Consider the following 19,330-nt stretch of genomic DNA (forward strand, 5'->3'; position numbering starts at 1 on the left):
AGTGATGCTATCATCCTTCTTCTGACCTTGAATATTCATCGTTATATGCTTCATAGCGCTGTTCTGCTCTTTCTCGAACAGACTCTCTGTCAGCTTCTTGATATCTTCATTAGACGTAACGAATCCTAATGGATTAGGATTATTCTGCGCTGCATCTTGAGTGTTGGCGTTACTTGGAGGCGCGCTATTGGTACCAGCGTTGCTTTGTGCAGCTTGTGGAGTCTCAGAAGACGGTTGAGCTAATGGCTGAACTGCTGGGGGTTCAGCATTAGCCGCAGCAGCTGGTTGTGCTGCAGGAGCAGGAGCAGCAGCAGCAGCTGCAGGTTGTTCAGGGTTTCCAACAGGTGCAGTTCCATTGTTGTAATAATTATTATAGGTGATCTGAGTCTGGGGAACACCGCTAACTACCGCTGCTTCTCCTCCACCTCCGCTGCCCCTGTTGCCATAAATTCCACCTGGTATCAATCTGTTCACCGCCGCATTCACACCAGCGCTCACGCCAGCGAAAACGAACGCCTCTTTTGCCAATTGTCCTATTCCAGGCTTCGATCCCTGTACCAAAATCGTTTGCGGAGATTGTCCCATAGACGGGCTGTACGACGGCTGTCCAAAACCAGGATTGTAGCCGCCATAGGACGGTTGTGCGCCGTATGCAGGAGGGTGTCCACCACCTACTCCAGGACTGTAATAGCCAGGTGGTGGATTGTAACCATGACCCACTGAGGGGTTGTAACCTTGGCCAACTGATGGATTGTATGCTTGATTAGGACTGGCGTTGGTTTGGTAAGGATTGTTGGCTGGTTGACGAGGATATCCACCTGGAGAAATTGTGTCAGGACGCTTTGTAATTTTGTTAATATTGTACAGGGTGATCCATGTTTATGATGCTGTAAGAAGGTGCATAATACCTGATGGAGAATACCCAGATGATTGCACGTTTGTAGCGCTAGATTTAGACAGTTGTTCATTCACAGGTGCAGATGGTTTTGCCGCTGTATTGGTACTAGTCACTGGTGGTTTCTTATCGGGCACGTTCCATCCTACTTTTCCTGGTTGTGAGCCACCTATACGAAAAATCGTGAAACGATTTCCTATAATTTCTCGTGGATTGTGTTTCATGATTTTGTTACTTATATTTCATGAATAATACAACACCAGCCATTTAAAGTGTATTAGAACGAGATTTACTTGGTCGTGTAGCTCCTCCTCCCTCAGCTTTTAAGAAGTCTCTATTAGCATTTTTACTAGGTTGAGATGCTGCTAGAATTACAAATAATATTTGTAAGCTTAGACATTCCTCTGAACGAAATTCAATATGCCTGGGCAGATGGTCGATAATCGACCGCGTGTTAGAGATTTCAACGCAACGCGTCTCATATTACACGACCTAACGGTTACACTGTAAATTCTGTACGTTTTATTCGAATATTCCAACAGTAGATTTTGAAATACTTGGGAGAAGAAGAAAAAATGGTAATTGTCCATTTTTCCCAGGTATTTAAAAATCTACACGATTTATCTGCCGTACAACCTTGATGATTCGAGCTCTGCGAGTAGCGAGGACGAGGCGTTGTCCCACGAGATGAAAATCCCCATCCGCTACTTCCGGTTCTCCGTCTACTTGACTTGACTGCATCTCCGTCTGCACGAAAGTAAAATCATCGCAGTATTTTTTCCATAAATAAAAATCGTCGTTTAAATTCAGCGTAGTGTTTTTTTCCATAAATAAAAATCATCGTCTAAATTGCACTTGGTAAATTTTATCTGATTTTTCACGAACGAAAATTTTCAAGAAAAAAACAGTTCGAAACTTGTTCAAATTGTGTGCTACGCGAACGAATTGCCAGCTAGCGAATTAACGAAGCGTGAAACGAATGAAATCGCTGGACAGAATCTTTGCAACGTGAATTACGCGCACACTACTGTGATTACAGTGCTTGAACAACAATGCAGAATGCGATGAGTTCATCGAAAATCAAAAAAAAAGAGGTGTTACCAGTTGTTACAAGTGAAAACGGAAATTACGTCGAATCAAAGTCTTCGAGTGGAATAATATTTCAATTTTCTTAATAATCGCCAGCAATGCATGATCTAGATCGTGTCATACGATTCGTAATATTCTACCCACTCGTTCGTTTGAACCTCTTCATTGCTACTTCAAGTCCCTAACAATTTATCAATTCGCTAAATCAAATAATGGTATATATATTGTTAGTGCGTTGAAGTCATTAAAAAAGTGCCCGAGCTTTCCATTGAGAATGGGGAAAAAGTTATTTCTTCAATTTTATCCTTTTATTTCTTAAGGCATTCTTAAGACAAATATAGAGGAAAAACTTCGAGGAACCTTAGTTCACATTATCTCGTATAGTGTGTAATTCAGTGGGAATGCATCTCCAACAAAAGTTTATCTCTATTTAGTATCCATTACAGACACGAATAAATAAAAAATTCTTTTAAAAAAATTCCGTCACGAAAGGGTTAAGTTTCTATTTGTTTGCTATTCTTTGTATAAACACGTCATCCTAGAGCATTTTACCGAATCAGGCGAGATTAGCGTGGCCAGGACTGCAGAACGGACAATAGGTTTCGCGGAACTGCTCAGAATTCATCGGTGTGACTCAATGTCAGCCGTCGAGACTTTCTAGAAGAGCCACGATTTCCTGCGACTTCCTCTCGATCCCTTCGTAAGTACTACACGGCAAGTGAATAATACGGCATTCGCGTGCATAGATGCGTTGAGAGGCAGCAATTTGCCTCTCTCTCTCTGATCTTGTTATGATCTGTTCGATGGAACTTCACGTTAGAGCCGATTAAAGCGATTCGTGGAAAGCTTTGTTCGCGGTGAAACACGATACTTCGTTTGAAACCAGTACACGTATTTCTTTATCTGTGAAATTTGTCTTACTACGCGAAAATTTGCAACCTCGATCGCCTCGAACGATCAGTTACAGGTAGCTTGTTATTCCAAGAAACTTTCACTTCTATAAATTTACAATACTTTCTAACATTACGAATCTATGGAATATTGCACCAAGTTAAGACAGTATATGTACATAGTTTTACGTATCCTTCCATATAGGACAAACTACGCGTTTTCCCCCCGTTTTCAAACCGGTTTTACGATTTGTAAAAAAAAATTTTGCTGACTTACCGAACGCGAACAAAACGAGAATCGTGCAGACCAAGACTAGTTTGACGTTCATCTTCCTTGAATAGGCGCTTTTACTGTTACTGTTACTGTATGCTTGAATATCGAAGTCGACGATGTACCATCGAGCGGTCGATGCGTACTGTTCGATGGTTGAACTGTTACTGAAGCGTTTACCGCGTAACGACGTGTTCTAACCACCTTCAGACCAGTTCGAAATTGTAGCGCGTAGAGTACGTGTTAGTGGGCTGGCTTTCTCTTCACATTGATCTGTAATGCGTGTATTGTGAGTGGTAGGGATCTGATAGAATAATCTGACAACGAGCAAGGTCCAGAAGGCAATGACGCGTCCCTGACTCCTCAATGCAAGGACGTTTCGTTCCTCTTTAAGAATTCTTAATGGATTCTCTTCTGGTTTCAGTATGATACAGACGCTGCTTTTGTGACGTTCAGTGATAAATTGTTATTATATGTTTCAGGAAAAATTGAATTTTGCAGCCTTGAGGTTGTACCGTGGTAAAAAGGTTTAATTGGAAGAATTAGCGCAGAAGGAAAATACATTATGATTTCAGTTTTCTTGCTAATAAGTGTTAAGATATAATTTGTTATTCGTTTTATATATAATTATAACGATATAATATAAACTACATTAAATTCTACATATATAACTACGTTTTAAGTTGCATCTGTAAGTTAGAACATCAGGAGACCGAGGTCCATAACCTCACTTCCGAAATAATTGAACGAATGCGTGTAGATGTTGAATTTAGTACCACCGAGGGAGACTGGACACAGATTGTTCGGCCTTGCGTAGAAGCATATAGTGTATAAGGACATTTCCAGTTCAGGCAAAGTGCCCACGAATATTGTCGCGTTTGGTCGAATGATTCCGTCCATTTGGAAGTTCAATTTTAATAAAGAAGCCGTCTGAAAAAAAAAAGGAAAGAAAAAAAAGGTAAAATAAATAACGAATATTATGCTACTTATTTCGTATGACTTACACTTCCAAGATTCAATTTATCCACGTAGCCCATGTAATCTATACGTTTCTGGGATTCTTGATTTTGGAAGTAAATCCAGTCTTGAACACCAACGATAGCATTGCCGTAATTTTCAGATGCGAACACACGCTCGAATCCACATGTACTTCCACTGAACATGGTGAACCATATACGACGAAGCACGTCTTTCCTCTCGAAGTCGTCCGGGTCGACGAATCCATGATCAGCTAGCCATTGCATCGCTGTCGCAATTTCGTTTGTATTTAAGAAGGTGTCGATGAGAAGGTTCTCCATTTTCCTTGTCTCGATCGTGCGATTAATCTTTTTCTTATAATCGTACTCGTAGCTGTTGTACAAGGACCGTGTCGCGTAAATCGTCGGGTACTCTAATAACTCTGGTTCCACGTCGAACAATCTGTAGATAAAAATCAGTTGCTTGAGGTCACTTAGAAATTTATAAATTAGCGATCAAATACTCACGGTTCCCTGGCTTCGTCTGTTACATTAGGAGATGTAACACGAGTCTGTAGATTTAGTTTTATCATCTTAGATATGTCGTGGGAGCTTTTCATGAAGAGTTCCTCTGATATTTGGTAAAGTTCATTGTCAGAAATTCTGTATTGTAGTACATTAGGGTCAGCAGTGGTAGGGTTAGCAGCATTAGATTCAGCTGTAGGTGCAGCGACATTCTCATTTGTACGAGATCCAGTAATGCTTGTTCTATGTCCACTTCCAGTTGAACTTGAGCTATCTGTATTGCTAGGAATATTCGGAATGTTCGGAACGTATGGACTCTCGTTTCCTGACGAAGGAACGCCATTTCCTCCACTTGGATAACTATTCGTTAATCCAGTTACTGGTGGCATGTTTGAAGTAGGTGTTCCACCTGAGTAATTATTAGTTTGCCCAGTTCCTTGTGGCATGTTTGTAGGATTCGCTGCGTCAGGAGTTCCAGGAACACCATTGAAGTATTGGTTGTTGTAAGTGACATGAGTTGTAGGTGCTGCAGCAGCAGGAGCAGCAGTATCTGTTGCAGGTCTGCTTTCAGTATAGTGATGAGTATGAGGATTTATTATCCTATTTACTCCTGCGTTAATAGTCGAGAACACGAGAGCTTCCTTGACCATCTGGCCGAAACCTCTGCCAGAATCATGTTTCTCTGGTACCATCAGAATGGTCTGGCCGGGTATAAAGGGTTGTGTTGCAGGTTGAGCAAACATTTGTGGTTGTTGTGGGTAAGAGGCTTGTCCAGGTGCATTGTAGACACCTCCAGGAGGATGCATAGAGTAAGGATTTCCTAATGGCATTGAATTCGTTGGGTGGTATGGAGAAGGAGCAGAATGTGACAAAGAACCAGGTGGTGGCATATGTTGTGTGGGGTATGGGGTATGTCCACTGAAAGGTGAAGGCATATGTTGTGGGGGGTAAGGAGCATGACCACTGATAGGTGAAGAGGGCATAGAATGTGTAGGATAAGGGGGATGTCCACTGGTAGGTGGGCTAAATTGAGTGCCAGGAGAGGTCGGACGATTCTGTGGATAAATATGATCTTTAAATCCAATTGGAAGTGATTGAGAACCTGGTACAGCTGGTTGAGAACCTGATACAGGTGGTGCAAAGGCTCCTTGATGAGGATTACTCCATGGAGGATAACGCCCTGCGTTTGGACTGTTGGTATTTAAGTAAGGATTGCTCCAAGAGGGATTTGCTTGACCTGTTATTGAATGTCCAGCAATATAAATACGTATACTTCGATAAAAATCGAAGGCCTTAAGTCAGTTTTTTTACATTACCTGGACCTTGATTCTGAAGTGTGCCTGCAGAAGATTTCGTAATATCCTGATGAGGTGCAGATGGTTGATAAGGTGAAGTTTGTCTGTGGTCAAATGCAACTCCTGGTTTTCCTCCAAGTGGTGGAGCAGAAGCAGGTACAGCAGGGTACGGGGTATGATGGTTTCCAAGTTTTGATGATTGAGCAGGTTGTGTTTGGGCTTATTAAAAAAATTTACACTATGTTACTTGTTCTTTATACCTAGTATAACAGCCATTTAGAGTGTATAGAATAAAATTTACTTGGTCGTGTAGCTCCTCCTCCCTCACCATGTAAGAAGTGTGTATTAATATTTTTATTGGATTGAGATGTTGCTAAAATGATATATATTAAAAATTACAAACAATAATGTTTCTAATCTAAACATAAATTTGTATCTGAATGACCACATTAAATTACCAGGAGAACTTGCTGTAGCATGTGAATGAGAAGTTCCAGTACTAGAAGGTTTTTGACCTATGGAACTTGGCATAACAGGTCTATTGAAAGATGTTCCATGACTACTAATCCCGTGATTAGAACTTCCATATGATGTTCCATGTGACGATCCACGTGATCCACCATACGATCCACGTGATCCACCATACGATCCACGTGATCCACCATACGATCCACGGGATCTACTATATGATCTGCGTAATGATCCAAACGATAAGTTACCAAATTTCACTTTTGCGTTAATGCCATCTGCAAATGGTAAATAACAAATTTGACAATAAAACTTGTGTAAAAAAAAGAAATATCAGATAGTACTTACCTAGTACAAAGAATACTAAAATAAACGTAAGAAAAACTATCTTAAATTTCATTATATCGATTAGTAATGTTACATGCAATATGTTACTCTGTAATGAACTGATACTGCCAGGACGTGTGAATAACAAGTGCGCATATTTCAAACATTTTTCTTGATAGTAAGTGCATTACTGATAGTCTGCCTTCTTTTTCTCGAAATCGTATTATAAAACAAGGGGTCATTGGTGATGCCCTTTGAGAGATACGAATATTTCTAGTAATCACGACGTCATTTCCTAGTAATAACGACGTCATATCTTAACAAGGTTTTATTGAGTCTCGATAACAACCACCACCATGATACATATACATTTTATAGATATATTAAATTATAAAATATAAATTTTTTGTAAAAACTATGTTGCACATCAAATTTTTTATGTGTTAATGAGAGCATTTATTACATTGATTTTTAAAATAACGAAGCACTATCGGCGCGGCCTTCTAAATCTGCGAAAATACTGAAATAAAATTCTGCTCCACGAATAAACTGTAGCCTCAAAAGTGTATGATAGATGTAGCCTCGATAGTTTACTTGTCTTTAGCAATATACATGTTCAAGACTTCTTCACTTGGATAGTCTGGAACTGACAATTGCCTAAATGCTTCATCGTCCACGAAGCAGATTTCATGATCATCCTGAAATGTTCATTCACAAAATTCTTTGTAACATGTATCAATCAGATTATACTTTAGAAACAGAGAGTATTCTCGGTAGACTTACTGGATCAGCAAGAATAATAACTCTAACATCGGCTTTTCCTGGAGTAGGTAAGGAAATTAAATCGGTTAGTATTTTATGCCCACTATCTTTGATCTTCTTTCGTATTTCCGGTTGCTCTGCATGAGGAATTGAAAATGCTACACGCCCATATCCTGCAGCATGATCAATTTCAGCACCTGGTCAAGCAAAATTGGCATGTTTTATTGGTACAAATAATTGGAAAAATGTTTATTACACAATAAATCGCGAAACTTTACCAATATCTTCAAATTCAACCTTGGCCTGATCCTCGCTATATCCTAACAGTACCTTTTTGTCACTTTGTTCAAATACCTTTAAACCTAAAATATCTTTCCAGTAAGCAATAGTATTTTGAAGATTTGAACTGGACAGCGTGACTTTTTCCACAGGATCTATTGCAAGAAAATATGTACATTAATCATAGAAGATTTTGAAATAAATTGATTTAGAAGAATCCTCTATTAATACCTTTATTTGTAGGCTGTGATTCATCAATAATATAGTACTTGTAACCACCGGGTGCTTCTAAAACAAATTTTCCACTTTCCTCCTTTATTGGCCATCCATCTGCACGTGCTCTCTCAATTGCCTCTTTAGAACGAATTGTTATTCCACCAAAATCATTTCCCCTTTTATATTCTTTGATTCCATAATTGTAAGTTAACTCTATTACAAAATGAGTGTCCTCTGGTCCATACCCTATCATAGTTTTACTCCATCGATTTGCGTATCGTCTATATATGTGGTAGAAATAAAATATTCAATTACACATAAACGCGTATAAAATTTTTATATCTTATATATTAGCAATTTCGTTAAACGGGGAAAAAAGATATATATGTACGCGTTAAAAAACATGCAAAGATAATTACGAACCCATTGCAAGTTGCTTCGCAACCATCAGCAAATTCTTCGTGTCGTAACACCTTTAAAAAGAACAATGTTCCATGAAAGCGTATACTGCGGTTCGAATTATTGAAATACTAACCTTCATTCCAAGGATTTCGCGATAAAATTTCGCTGTCAATTTCCGATCCGGTATTTTAAATACATAATGAAGCGCTCGTCCGGTGACCATTTTTAACAAACCTATTTCTGCGGCTGTAATACAAGGAAAACTACCCTAATTGCTCAGAAGATAAGACACGAGATCTCCACCCAGTGCAGTCGTTACGTGTACTGATATTTTTCAATGAAACTCGGCAGACTTTACGTTTCCGTAAAATTCCCACACGAATGAGTAATCGTCGTGAGGTAGATTAATTGTATATAATTATCAAGCGCTCGTGATACGCAATTATTTTTACATACGCCTCAGGCCTGTACGCGTATTTTTGTCGATATGTTTCTTCGAACGATATACTTTTATCAGCGGTTCAATTAAAGAATAAAAAAAAAATATACTACCTGATGATTACCTGTATGAGTCGGCTGAATCGGAATGTTTATAACGAAGGTGGCGCTAAAATCAAGAATTTTAGTACAATTCACTCTCACTATCAACACCGTCAGATTAACGCGTGTATGGTAGCCATAAAAGTAGCAGACGATAAGTCAGATAATGTCAAAATATACGTGGAACTTGTGCGTTTCGTTGAATTGAAAACGATCGACCGGTGGTTTTTCAATTAAAATATCGTAAAGCAGTGTCCAATAGAGAGAATTTCTAAGTAGATATGATAGAAAACCTTGCCGCTAAGTTATGTTTACTTTTGCCGGAAAAAGCGCACTCAGGTGATTGTTACAATGCATAATTCTTGTGTTACATTAATTATAAGTGTTTAGAAAATTTTAGAAAAATTCTACATCAACATTATACATTATAATATAATTACTTGTTAGGTAGATACATGTATTTTGTTTAGTTGGGAAGTAAAATGAGCCAGTAAAATGTGAGCTTAACTTTTAGCTGAACAATGGAAATTATTGGGTCAAGAGAAGGATGGATCTTTATTAATTGGATGGACAGAGGAAACTGTGGAGAACGATGTAAGCAGATCATATACTGTTGTAGGCCATTACGACCGGATTAATGATAAGTTACAAGTATGTTGATCTATGATAGAATATGTACTTGATAGAATATGTCACTTAGAATATGTACAGCTAAAATCATACAAATGTAATGTAGGTGTTGCACCAATTCTCAGAGGTATTAAACATTGTCCAAGCCACAATAAATCAATGCCGTACCATTTTTGGATATATAACAAAACAGAGTGTGCCTATAGACATGACTACAGAATCTGTAGAACCTTTTGAAACTACAGAAGAAAAAGATCAGAGTATCCCAACTGAGGTTGAAATGTATGAAGCATTCATAGTTGAGTTAAAGGGAAAAGAAGTAAAAGTTCATAGCTTGGATACAAAGAGAACTAAACAAGTGAGAATTCAATTTTTGTATAAAGAAAAAGAACATAGACAGTGGGACAAATTTTTATTATTAATTCATCAAGAATGTAAGGATCCTACAATACAGGAATTATATTTAAAAATTTCTTACGGATCATTTTAAATGATTATTTGTTTGATTGTATAGGTATTACAATATATACCATAGAGTTTGACACATCTGTATTAGAACTTCATCCAATACAGGAGTTAAAATCTGAATCACTAGTTAAAGCATTTATTTGGGCTCAATGGGACATGGTAAATCAGGTTTTATATCATATACATCACAGAAAAATTCCATTGAGTTTAGTTTCTGAGGATGATGATGAAGAAAAAGAAAATAAATCAGTAAGAACCAATCCAACTCTAAGTGGTCTCCAATTTCATGATGATTTACCACATGAGACAGTGGTAAGTAATTTATTGCATTCTAATAATAATTTCAAACATATTTCAAAAAATTTCTCTCTTTCTTCCAGTTAAATATACCACTGAATTTACCTCAATTATCAACTGCTTCCAATTGTGGCACTTATGAGGATGATGTTATACCTTTAAGAGTTCACGACTGTTCTCTAGATCTCATTGTGGTGTCTGACACTAAAGGAATGGTCTGTGTTTGCCACCATTATTTATATCGTCCAGTAAAACCACAGCAGCATGTACTTAATTCATTGAACGAATCTAATACAGTACATTTCGCATATTCTGTAACGCTTCTTCATCACAGTTGTGTGATCCATTGTGTTATACCTGGCATACCATGGGCTCACGCAAAACTTATACGGCCAACGTTCGCTATATACCAACATCATCACATGATCGTACTGGTACAAGGTTTATTCACTCATCTCCTCGAAATTGGAACGAATCACGAACCGTGTTGTCACATATTGTGCGGTCCTTTGACCTCCATTCCATCTCGTTCTTCTTATTTGGTACCGCTACTTGAATTCGAGAACAATAGCAAAACAAGCAAAAAGAAGTACGATACAGCTTCTCTAGAAGGATGTAGTGCATCTCAATCTAACGTGAACATACTAACAATAGACTTACCCACATTGGACCTAGTACAATTAACTATCTCATCTGACTTTCTTACCGAAGTGTTTCGCAAAGAGACCTCGACGGAAGTACGCTTAGGAATACTGCATTACTTTCTGAGTCACAGACACGATCTGGATATTATTTCAGAATTAATATGTACAATCGCAGAGAAACCTAGATCGTTGGAAATGGTTCGATACATGCAGGAAATTCTTATCGGTGGCTCGTACGCTTTAGTGCAGAAAAATTTATTAGCAGACGCTATACCGTTGTTAGCATTGTTACCAGTCACGACTATGGAAGAGTACGTAAGCTTCGAGATCAAAGTGAACAATTTAAGCATAACGTTAAGTCACGAAAAGCTTTGGAACACGTCTGTAATGTTACTTTCGCCGCAACAAAGGTTGATACCGTACCGCAGTGATCTGTGGACTAGATTATGGGATCATCTGAGTAAAAATAATGGGGATAAAGCGAGATTTAAGCCGAGTAAAATCGCTGAGAAATTGTTGGTCTCTTTAGCATGTTACCAACCTGAAGCACTATCCAGATCCAGCACTCCAATGTCTCCAAGTGGAGGGTAACATTTTATGTGTTTCTCATACCGAATATACCCTTAACCTAATTCAATGTAAATGAATGTTTATTAACGATGTAAAAACCATCCTGCATGATTCTGGACAGATTTGTGTTTTAACATCGATAATATTGTTTTACTCTTAACTGTTGTATAGTCTTTCTCTAGCTGAGATTAATTTTGGTAATAAAATATTGCAGATTAGTTGTGGCTACAGTATCGCTCGGAGACTTAACTGGTTGCCGTAGTAATAAATTATTAGACTCTGGTTTGCCATTCAACGAAACGGAAAGTTGTACAGCATCGAAGCAGGAACATATTGTGTCTGTAAATTTAAGAGAATTATCTATGTACCTCTTGAAACATGGTACACAGACATCGATATCACATGTTCAAGGAGCGTGCACGCCATTACACGTTCACGCTATGGCGACCAGGCATGTAGCGGCACAATTGGAAACTTCACGGGCTCTTTGTCAAATGTTATGTCGAGCTGCTAGCGTGGATCCACGACTCGAACAAGAACGCGGCTTCGTCCTTGTGTAATTCAATAATTTTCATGAAGTCGTTGATAAATTTTTAATAAAGTTTAAGTTAAAATATCATTTTAGAGATCAATTGGACGAGGCACGACGATGGTTGTTGTTTGTATTATTGGAACGCTATAGATGCGCTATAGAAAGTATAGCGTTCCCAGCGCCACAAGGATTTACATCGTTTTTTACTTATCTTGGATACAGAACGTTAAAGTATTCTATGTTTCTACAATATGTACAACGATCAGTATTTGAGTTACAAGTTGATGTCAGCAAAATCATCATGGCTGGTATATATTGTTTTAAAATTTTTAGAGATCTTTTTATTTTTTCCCTCTGTATTCGAGTAATCTATTTGTTCTCGTAGATATTAGTGATACAAGAGAAAATGCCATTCGTAAATTAACTTTATTGTCTTTACTACCGAGATCAAGAGCGAAACGACTTCTAAATCAATGGTTACATCCTGTAAGCTTTATGCTGAGAGCTCGTGAACACGCGGCGAATATCTTATCCGGCGAGATATGCCAAAATCGTGGTAGAACATTGCAGCATAGAAATCACCATAATGGTAAGAATAAATAATTAAAAGGATAAAACATCCGTATGATGATATTTTATGAAATTTGTCAACAGGTTTGGCTGCGTTTCCATCAGCGGACCGTTTATCTCCGTTAGATACATTTCTTGATCTTCTTACAGCAAAAGGTATGAATATAAGTTTCAATAGATTGTACAAATTTATGTCAATCATAAATTAACTTTGTCTTACAGCTAGTCTAACAGAGCTAGATTTTGGCCTGCTTATAGAGGCTACAGTAACATCCACAGAAGATTTCTTGTAGGTAAATGTGTTTCAGTTGTTTCCCAGATTCATTTATAATCAAAAAAAGTAGTGCAAATAATCATCCAAAAGTGCAAAGTGCCATTAATATCTTCCAAGTATTTACTATTTATGAATATGTAGTTTTAACCGTATTTTATACATCCCCACGCGTTCCTTTTTCGAATATTCTATACGGTAGATTTTAAAGAAAGTAGGATACAGTACATTTTACATACTTAAATAATTTAACTATAGGGTTCGATGTTTTTCGTATGACTATTCGTATTGTTTGAAAGTTGGGTAAACTGTTACTGAATTAATTTTTTGAATATGTTAAGAACATTTTATATTTTACAGTTATAATCTTTATACAACTTCTTTTATGGACTGGTTAATTCGTGATATTACATATTTTACAATTGAATTATTGTTTTCCTGTACATATTAACTTTTACCAGTTAAATTTTTATTACCGCATTGTTATAATTTTATATTATTGTTGTTGATCGGTTAATCAAAAACTTACGTGTGATGTTATGTACTTACGATTAGATTAATTCATTGATATGTGTCGATGTATGTGTTATACATGTGTCAGGACAACTTGAAAGTTTTTTAAGTTGTTAGAGCAATACGTTGAGTTGTAAAGAATTGTTTATTAAAACAAATTACAACATTTTATATAAATTACACGGTATCTTTTTTTTTATATTGCGAAGAATATTGTTAACGAAAATGACATATCAAAAGATATGTACAAACATGCAACAGTATTAATCATTTTTGTGTAAAAGTGAATATAGATGTTTAGAAAATAGTCTTTGTTCAATAATTCCTGATTCCTAACAATTAAAAAAAAAACCAGTTTCAAATTACGAACCCGCGTGTTAAAAAGTATTTCATCTCATTTGTCGCGACTTGAGAACCCTGCTTGAAGGACAACTTAAGGTCCAGTTTCCATTAAAATCCGCGTATTAAGCTTCAAGTCCGCACAGTGGCTGAATTCTCGGCTACAACAGAATACGCCAATCCCATTACTACAACACTGACAATATGTAGGATACCGGCTCTAAATGGAAAGCGAACATGGTCATCCATTAAAATGTTTCCCCCTCTCTCCTCACCTGTAAGTACTACTAGCAGAATAACATCGTCAGCGGTCAGCCATTGTCGTGAGATGTGAAGATTTTTTCGTGATAGATCAAGTTCAAAAACTGAACAATTATTACACGTTTTAATTAAACTAATTGACGCTAAGATGCATACAATCCCGGAATTAGGTACAAGCGTGCCGGCGTTCCTTGCCAAGCTCTGGAAGCTGGTCGAGGATCCTGAAACTGACGACCTTATTTGTTGGTCACCCGTAAGTACTTTTATTTTGTTATTCACTTGTACTCCCATGGTTTTAACGCATTAGAAATTTTAATGCGTCGCTCGCTCAGCTCTGCGACACCGTTTACTTATTCGCAATGCAAATGTCGTACAGCCGAATATACTAAAACGTAAGCTAAACGTTGACCTCCGCAGTGTACATTTTTATGTACACAACCTATATTTCACATGCACCCGACATCGCCGCAATTCATTCAGCACTTACTCGTGCGATGCGGAGTATTGCATTATTTCAATAATCAAGCGTTTTCTCATTGAATATCAAAGTTTCGCTACTGGATCAGCTAGGATGACAGCCAGATCACTGCAGTAACGAAAAAAATATTTAATTGCAAAGCTCTCTGTTTAAACGTATACTTTCTGTAACTTAACGTTTGTAATTGTTTCTCTGTATAATTAACGTATGTGTAAATTGCTCAACATTAACGATTTTTTTCGATATAATAATAGATTTACAAATAATAAACAAATTTACGTATGTTTAAAATATTTTATTTGTATTGGCGTTGTAATAAAAAAAAAAATCTATTTTATGCGCATTGTACTAGGCAATAAAGATTTACAATTAAATGTATGATAGTTTTTTTTATCTTAAGTTTTGGTCTTTGAACACATCATTCAAATATTCCTTAGAATGATTTAAATGCATTGTTTTATAAGAAAATTCAATAAATCATATTTTAAAAGCATAATGGAATGATATTATTAACATTTAATACTTGAAAACATTTATAAAATATGTATTAAATAAATGTAATGTAGATGGCACACAGTTTTTAGTTTTAATATGTGAAATTTCCCATAAAAATTTATGAAAAATATAGGAAGTATAGTTATTGACTGCTTGAATTGACTGAAGATATTTGATTACATATATTCATAAAAAATCAATAGAGAAAGAGATTAATATCATAATGTAGCTTTTTCAAACATTTGGTTCAAGATATGTATTACTACATGCACTAATTTATTTTAGAATGGAAGGAGTTTCTTCATTAGGAACCAGGCACAATTTGCAAGGGAATTGTTGCCCCATTATTACAAACATAATAATATGGCCAGCTTTGTTAGACAGTTGAATATGTGTAAGCAATAATATATAATTCCTAATATGTATATTGATGTGATATTTTATAATTTATTAAATATATACATATATGTATTCTATAGATGGTTTTCACAAGAAGGTTTCTGTTGAACTTGGTGGTTTAAAATGTGACAGAGATGAAATGGAATTTGCACATCAATTTTTTTGTAAAGGACACCCATATCTTGTAGAACACATTAAAAGAAAAGTAAGTGCTTTTATATTCCATAGAATCATTAACTAGGGATACTGAATATTTGAAATATATTTTTTTGCTGTGATTTATCTAGATTGCATCCAGCAAAGGGCAGGATCCAACACTTACTCCAATTAAACCAGAATTAATGAACAAAATGCTCAATGAAGTAAGAAGTATGAGGGGTCGTCAAGAACATTTAGATTCAAAACTTGGGGCCATGAAAAGAGAGAATGAAGCATTATGGAGAGAACTGGCAATGCTTAGGCAAAAACATCTGAAGCAGCAACAAATTGTTAATAAACTTATACACTTTCTAGTTACTTTGGTACAGCCTTCAAGAGGTGGTGGTCTCTCTGTTAAGAGAAGATATCCACTAATGATCGATGACTCGAGCCGTCAGCGTAGCAAACAAGCCAAATTATCAAAGGTAACTATATCTGTTTGAGAACGTTTCCATGATTCTATCTTTTTTTTTTATGTACATCGTCGTTTTTATCTTTATTTTCAGCCGCAAGCGTCGCCTGTAGGGCCTGTGATTCACGAACTCGATGCATCAGAACCAGATTTGGATTCGGAATATATCGTTGCAGAGTATGTTACTTTTTGCATTATAATTATATTATTTTTATTATTTACACGGAATAAGTTTTTTCATAAATATATATCTATATATTTAGAATGCTAGAAGGGCATCAAAATCCATCTATTGAAAGTCCAGATCATAATAATACCACAATAATGGAAGACACCAATATGGAAACAGTTCACCTAGTTGATGATTCTATTCAATTACAAGATGATATACAACTTGTTAATCCACAAGAGGTCGATCCAAAGAAGAAACGTGGGTGCAAGGGTAAAAAGAAGTAAGTTCAACGAATTTATTACGATGCTATTTTAATCGTAGATTCGCTAATTAAAATAAGTGACGCGTGTACGATCGTTCAACTTTGGAGTTAAAAGATGGAGTTTTGCATGATAAACACAAAGAAATTTCAAGATCTGTTTTATTCTATATAAGGAAGTATTTTTGTGTTCTCATTTTGCTTGTCTTTTGCTGAGATTAAAAATACGATAAGAAAGATAAATTATAATATACTTCTTTACACATTCCAATTACTTCCCATGCATGGAATGTAGTGAAAAATTAACGAAGTTAAAGTTATGATCTATTTGCTTTTATGAAAAACACAGGGGCATAAATTTTGATCTTTTCCAAACCGTGTATCATACTATAATTGTTTTCACCTACAACATATTCCGTACTAAAATGAAATTGCACGTGCATATACCACAATCTGATTGTATCTGTTCAGAACAGAGAACAGGGAAATATTTTCATGATACAACTACTTTTTCATATCTCATAACATTAATTAGTTCACAATGATACTCATATCATTGCAATTTAAATATTGCCAGGAGGAAAAACAAGGTGCCTGTCAAAATTTTGATCCCATCGACGGAGAATGGAGAGGAACCGAGGTTAACATTTTTCTCTTGTCGTCATTTGGTGTTGGTGTTCATACTTCTCTAGAAATTATTTTTTACAGTATCGCAATTTTGCTTAGTTTCATTTTCTTTTTTTTTTTTGCATGAACGTTCGGCAACATTGCGATAACATTCTTCTTTTTAAAAAGCATTTCTCATTTAAATACTTGATATTAAAACGATCTTTTCTTAGTCTGCCAACTATCAGTAGTCGCTTTTCAAATTTTACATCGATTGCAATTCCGCCGTATTAAGATAGAGTTTATTAAAGAAAGTTAAAGACTTAAAAATATTGTTCCAAATAGCTTGCTACTTTTATGAGAGAAGTCTTGTTAATCTTTGGTTGAATTACCTGCATTTAATTTCAACATTATCATACAATTCTTTCACTAGCTGCATCACTTCACATTGGTATCATATTGACATGGTTATTTTTAAAATTTTTGGTTACTTATGCCTCTGAGTATATTTATTGCTATGTTAATTGTTACTGTAGTTAATTTGAGAATAATTAAAACTGTTGACCTGTCTCGGTCGTATAAAATAAATTATACAATTCGTTTTATACTTTTGTGAGCCAGGTTTAAGTAAATATATATATGCGCATGAAACGTTAGTCCAATTTACACAAACATACATAAAATTTAATTGTGAGATATGTTTTATAACATATATACATATTACGATTTATTCCATGCATGATTGTGCTCTTTTAAAATTTAACTATATACTTCATACCCCCCTTTATAGTTGTATGTAGTATGTGTGGATAAATTTGCGACATTTATCGTGTATTCAATGTACAATCCCACGGCAATTGCTTTTACTTTCGATCTTTGGATCATATAAGTAAAGAGAATCAAACTGAATTGACCAATAAATACTTATAATTATTTCAAATAAAAGAAATTATTGATAGTGAAATATAAAAGAATGAGTATACTCTCACTGGATAGATTCCTTAAAATCATTCACATTCATTCTCAGACTTATTCAACTAATATTCGTGTTTCCTAAAAAGTAATAATCATTCTTTAACTTTCTTATTTCTTATTCATATATATTTCACATAAAAGCACCACTTTACTATTATACTATATTTTCCCTATTCGTTTCATAGCTTGCTTTCATTAAAAAAAAAAAAAAAAAAAAAAAAAAAAAAAAAATGTTATTATAACAACTATAATTCACTGCATACTTAGAAGCATGTTTTTATATATATACATAATGCTTTATAAATTCATCTGTGTATGCTCTTGCAATACTTCCATCGATCAGAGTTGTAGACAAGAATGTGTTCAAAAAGCAGATTATGGCACAACCAACGATCTAATTCAAGAGAAACGAAGATTGGCAACTGCTTATCTCACTTTTCTAGGGAAGAAACACATTTGCTTGAAATGCCATTAGAAGATTCAGCAGTGACGATCGCTTTGTTGGAAAATAAAAAAGTTTCTAAGCCAATACCTGTGGCGACTGTGCGTAGCTCAAAACTTGCTGCCATGGCGGCTAATATGAATAAAACACCTGAATCAGAGCAAGAGCTCGATCTGGACACAGTCACAAGCCTGGAGGAAGATACTCAAGAGAACGATTCGCCCTTGGTGAAGCTCGAGGACATTTTAATTGTACCAGAAATGATGAACGCGGAGATGGAAGGCAACGAGAACGTCGAGAATATGGGAAATAATGGCAATACTGGTTCCAACGGGAATGATAATATCTTTGATCAACTTAACAAAGCAGATTGTAACACTGAACAGGATAACGATCGAGTTTCTCAAACAAACGGTGCTGAGAAATGTACGGAACAAGAGAAAGTCAACTGCAGTGGAACAGACACAAGCAATTCAAAAAACTTATCTTTGAGCTGCGTGATATCCTCTGGCATGCCTGAAGCTGCTTACAGGTTAGGATCAATGTAAGTTCAACACAAACGATGGGTAAAGAATCTTGAATGCAGCACAATCCACTTATCTATAGTGGAAATCCTTAATCAGAAGAACTGAGGTGGGAGCCAACCAATTTTTCTATTCAGTTATTACAATTTTCAGAGAATTTCAAATGAGATTTAGATATTGATAGGTACATACTGTACTAATAATAATGTGTGACATCTTTTTATCAGATTTCTAAATGGTTACCTTTGATCTAGGAATTTCACAATATTCCATAGAGCTTGAAGAATAAGGGATCCCTTGGTATCATCTTTTTCATATTTTCCAAATTATTCTTTTTTTTCTTTTTTTTTTTTTTTCTTT

The 19,330-nt window shown here is 35.9% G+C and overlaps 5 protein-coding genes across 6 annotated transcripts in view; 2 read left to right on the forward strand and 3 right to left on the reverse strand.

Annotated features, from left to right (window-relative positions):
• On the reverse strand, positions 1–3,294 carry LOC108573118 (protein transport protein sec31-like; the record flags this gene model as incomplete). The annotated part of the gene is made up of 5 exons (XM_017935489.1): positions 3,152–3,294; positions 1,532–1,642; positions 1,189–1,260; positions 909–1,064; positions 1–818 (listed from the first exon to the last, which is right to left on the reverse strand). Coding segments are annotated over exons 1-5 (1,209 nt in total), but the record flags the coding sequence as incomplete, so codon positions are not given.
• Positions 3,295–3,743: 449 nt separating this feature from the next.
• LOC108573417 (poly(U)-specific endoribonuclease homolog) lies at positions 3,744–6,850 on the reverse strand. The gene is made up of 7 exons (XM_017935862.1): positions 6,738–6,850; positions 6,380–6,667; positions 6,223–6,294; positions 5,943–6,140; positions 4,630–5,863; positions 4,150–4,564; positions 3,744–4,075 (listed from the first exon to the last, which is right to left on the reverse strand). The coding sequence occupies exons 1-7, from the start codon at positions 6,787–6,789 to the stop codon at positions 3,842–3,844; spliced, it is 2,493 nt and encodes an 830-aa protein (XP_017791351.1). The 5' UTR covers positions 6,790–6,850; the 3' UTR covers positions 3,744–3,841.
• Positions 6,851–7,182: 332 nt separating this feature from the next.
• LOC108573603 (glyoxalase domain-containing protein 4) lies at positions 7,183–8,823 on the reverse strand. Its single transcript, XM_017936069.1, has 6 exons — positions 8,509–8,823; positions 8,397–8,446; positions 7,989–8,254; positions 7,757–7,912; positions 7,500–7,675; positions 7,183–7,414 (listed from the first exon to the last, which is right to left on the reverse strand). Exons 1-6 carry the CDS (start codon positions 8,596–8,598, stop codon positions 7,307–7,309), a joined length of 846 nt encoding a protein of 281 aa, XP_017791558.1. The 5' UTR covers positions 8,599–8,823; the 3' UTR covers positions 7,183–7,306.
• A 334-nt stretch (positions 8,824–9,157) lies between these two features.
• LOC108573664 (protein pigeon) lies at positions 9,158–13,063 on the forward strand. Its single transcript, XM_017936144.1, has 10 exons — positions 9,158–9,254; positions 9,430–9,566; positions 9,652–9,979; positions 10,060–10,325; positions 10,394–11,541; positions 11,739–12,080; positions 12,150–12,364; positions 12,442–12,645; positions 12,711–12,782; positions 12,849–13,063. The coding sequence occupies exons 1-10, from the start codon at positions 9,197–9,199 to the stop codon at positions 12,917–12,919; spliced, it is 2,841 nt and encodes a 946-aa protein (XP_017791633.1). The 5' UTR covers positions 9,158–9,196; the 3' UTR covers positions 12,920–13,063.
• Positions 13,064–14,137: 1,074 nt separating this feature from the next.
• Positions 14,138–19,330, forward strand: part of LOC108573440 (heat shock factor protein-like) — a 7,573-nt gene continuing 2,380 nt past the window's right edge. Inside the window, exons 1-7 of one of the 2 annotated variants that reach the window (XM_017935903.1) lie at positions 14,138–14,263; positions 15,269–15,377; positions 15,463–15,587; positions 15,670–16,005; positions 16,087–16,169; positions 16,256–16,444; positions 17,001–17,063. In XM_017935903.1, the coding sequence (XP_017791392.1) occupies positions 14,159–14,263; positions 15,269–15,377; positions 15,463–15,587; positions 15,670–16,005; positions 16,087–16,169; positions 16,256–16,444; positions 17,001–17,063 (1,010 nt within the window). In that variant the 5' untranslated portion in view covers positions 14,138–14,158. Of the gene's footprint in view, positions 14,264–15,268; positions 15,378–15,462; positions 15,588–15,669; positions 16,006–16,086; positions 16,170–16,255; positions 16,445–17,000; positions 17,064–18,447; positions 18,991–19,330 lie in introns of both variants that reach the window. The other variant, XM_017935895.1, reaches the window with a different exon arrangement.

This window comes from Habropoda laboriosa, unplaced genomic scaffold (assembly GCF_001263275.1).
Source record: "Habropoda laboriosa isolate 0110345459 unplaced genomic scaffold, ASM126327v1 scaffold20, whole genome shotgun sequence".
NCBI lineage: Eukaryota > Metazoa > Arthropoda > Insecta > Hymenoptera > Apidae > Habropoda > Habropoda laboriosa.

Bases quoted from the DNA above. Each gene is read 5' to 3' on its own strand.
- LOC108573417 (XM_017935862.1), bottom strand. From the start codon at position 6,789: ATGAAATTTAAGATAGTTTTTCTTACGTTTATTTTAGTATTCTTTGTA. The intron at 6,668-6,737 runs GTAAGTACTATC...TACCATTTGCAG, and splicing joins TTTAGTATTCTTTGTACTAG to ATGGCATTAACGCAAAAGTG. The intron at 6,141-6,222 runs GTAAATTTTATT...TTTTTTAATAAG, and splicing joins AGGAGGAGCTACACGACCAA to CCCAAACACAACCTGCTCAA.
- LOC108573603 (XM_017936069.1), bottom strand. From the start codon at position 8,598: ATGGTCACCGGACGAGCGCTTCATTATGTATTTAAAATACCGGATCGG. The intron at 7,676-7,756 runs GTAAAGTTTCGC...TTGCTTGACCAG, and splicing joins GGTTGAATTTGAAGATATTG to GTGCTGAAATTGATCATGCT. The intron at 7,415-7,499 runs GTAAGTCTACCG...TGAACATTTCAG, and splicing joins TTATTATTCTTGCTGATCCA to GATGATCATGAAATCTGCTT.
- LOC108573664 (XM_017936144.1), top strand. From the start codon at position 9,197: ATGATAGAAAACCTTGCCGCTAAGTTATGTTTACTTTTGCCGGAAAAA. The intron at 9,567-9,651 runs GTATGTTGATCT...AATGTAATGTAG, and splicing joins GGATTAATGATAAGTTACAA to GTGTTGCACCAATTCTCAGA. The intron at 12,081-12,149 runs GTAATTCAATAA...ATATCATTTTAG, and splicing joins GAACGCGGCTTCGTCCTTGT to AGATCAATTGGACGAGGCAC.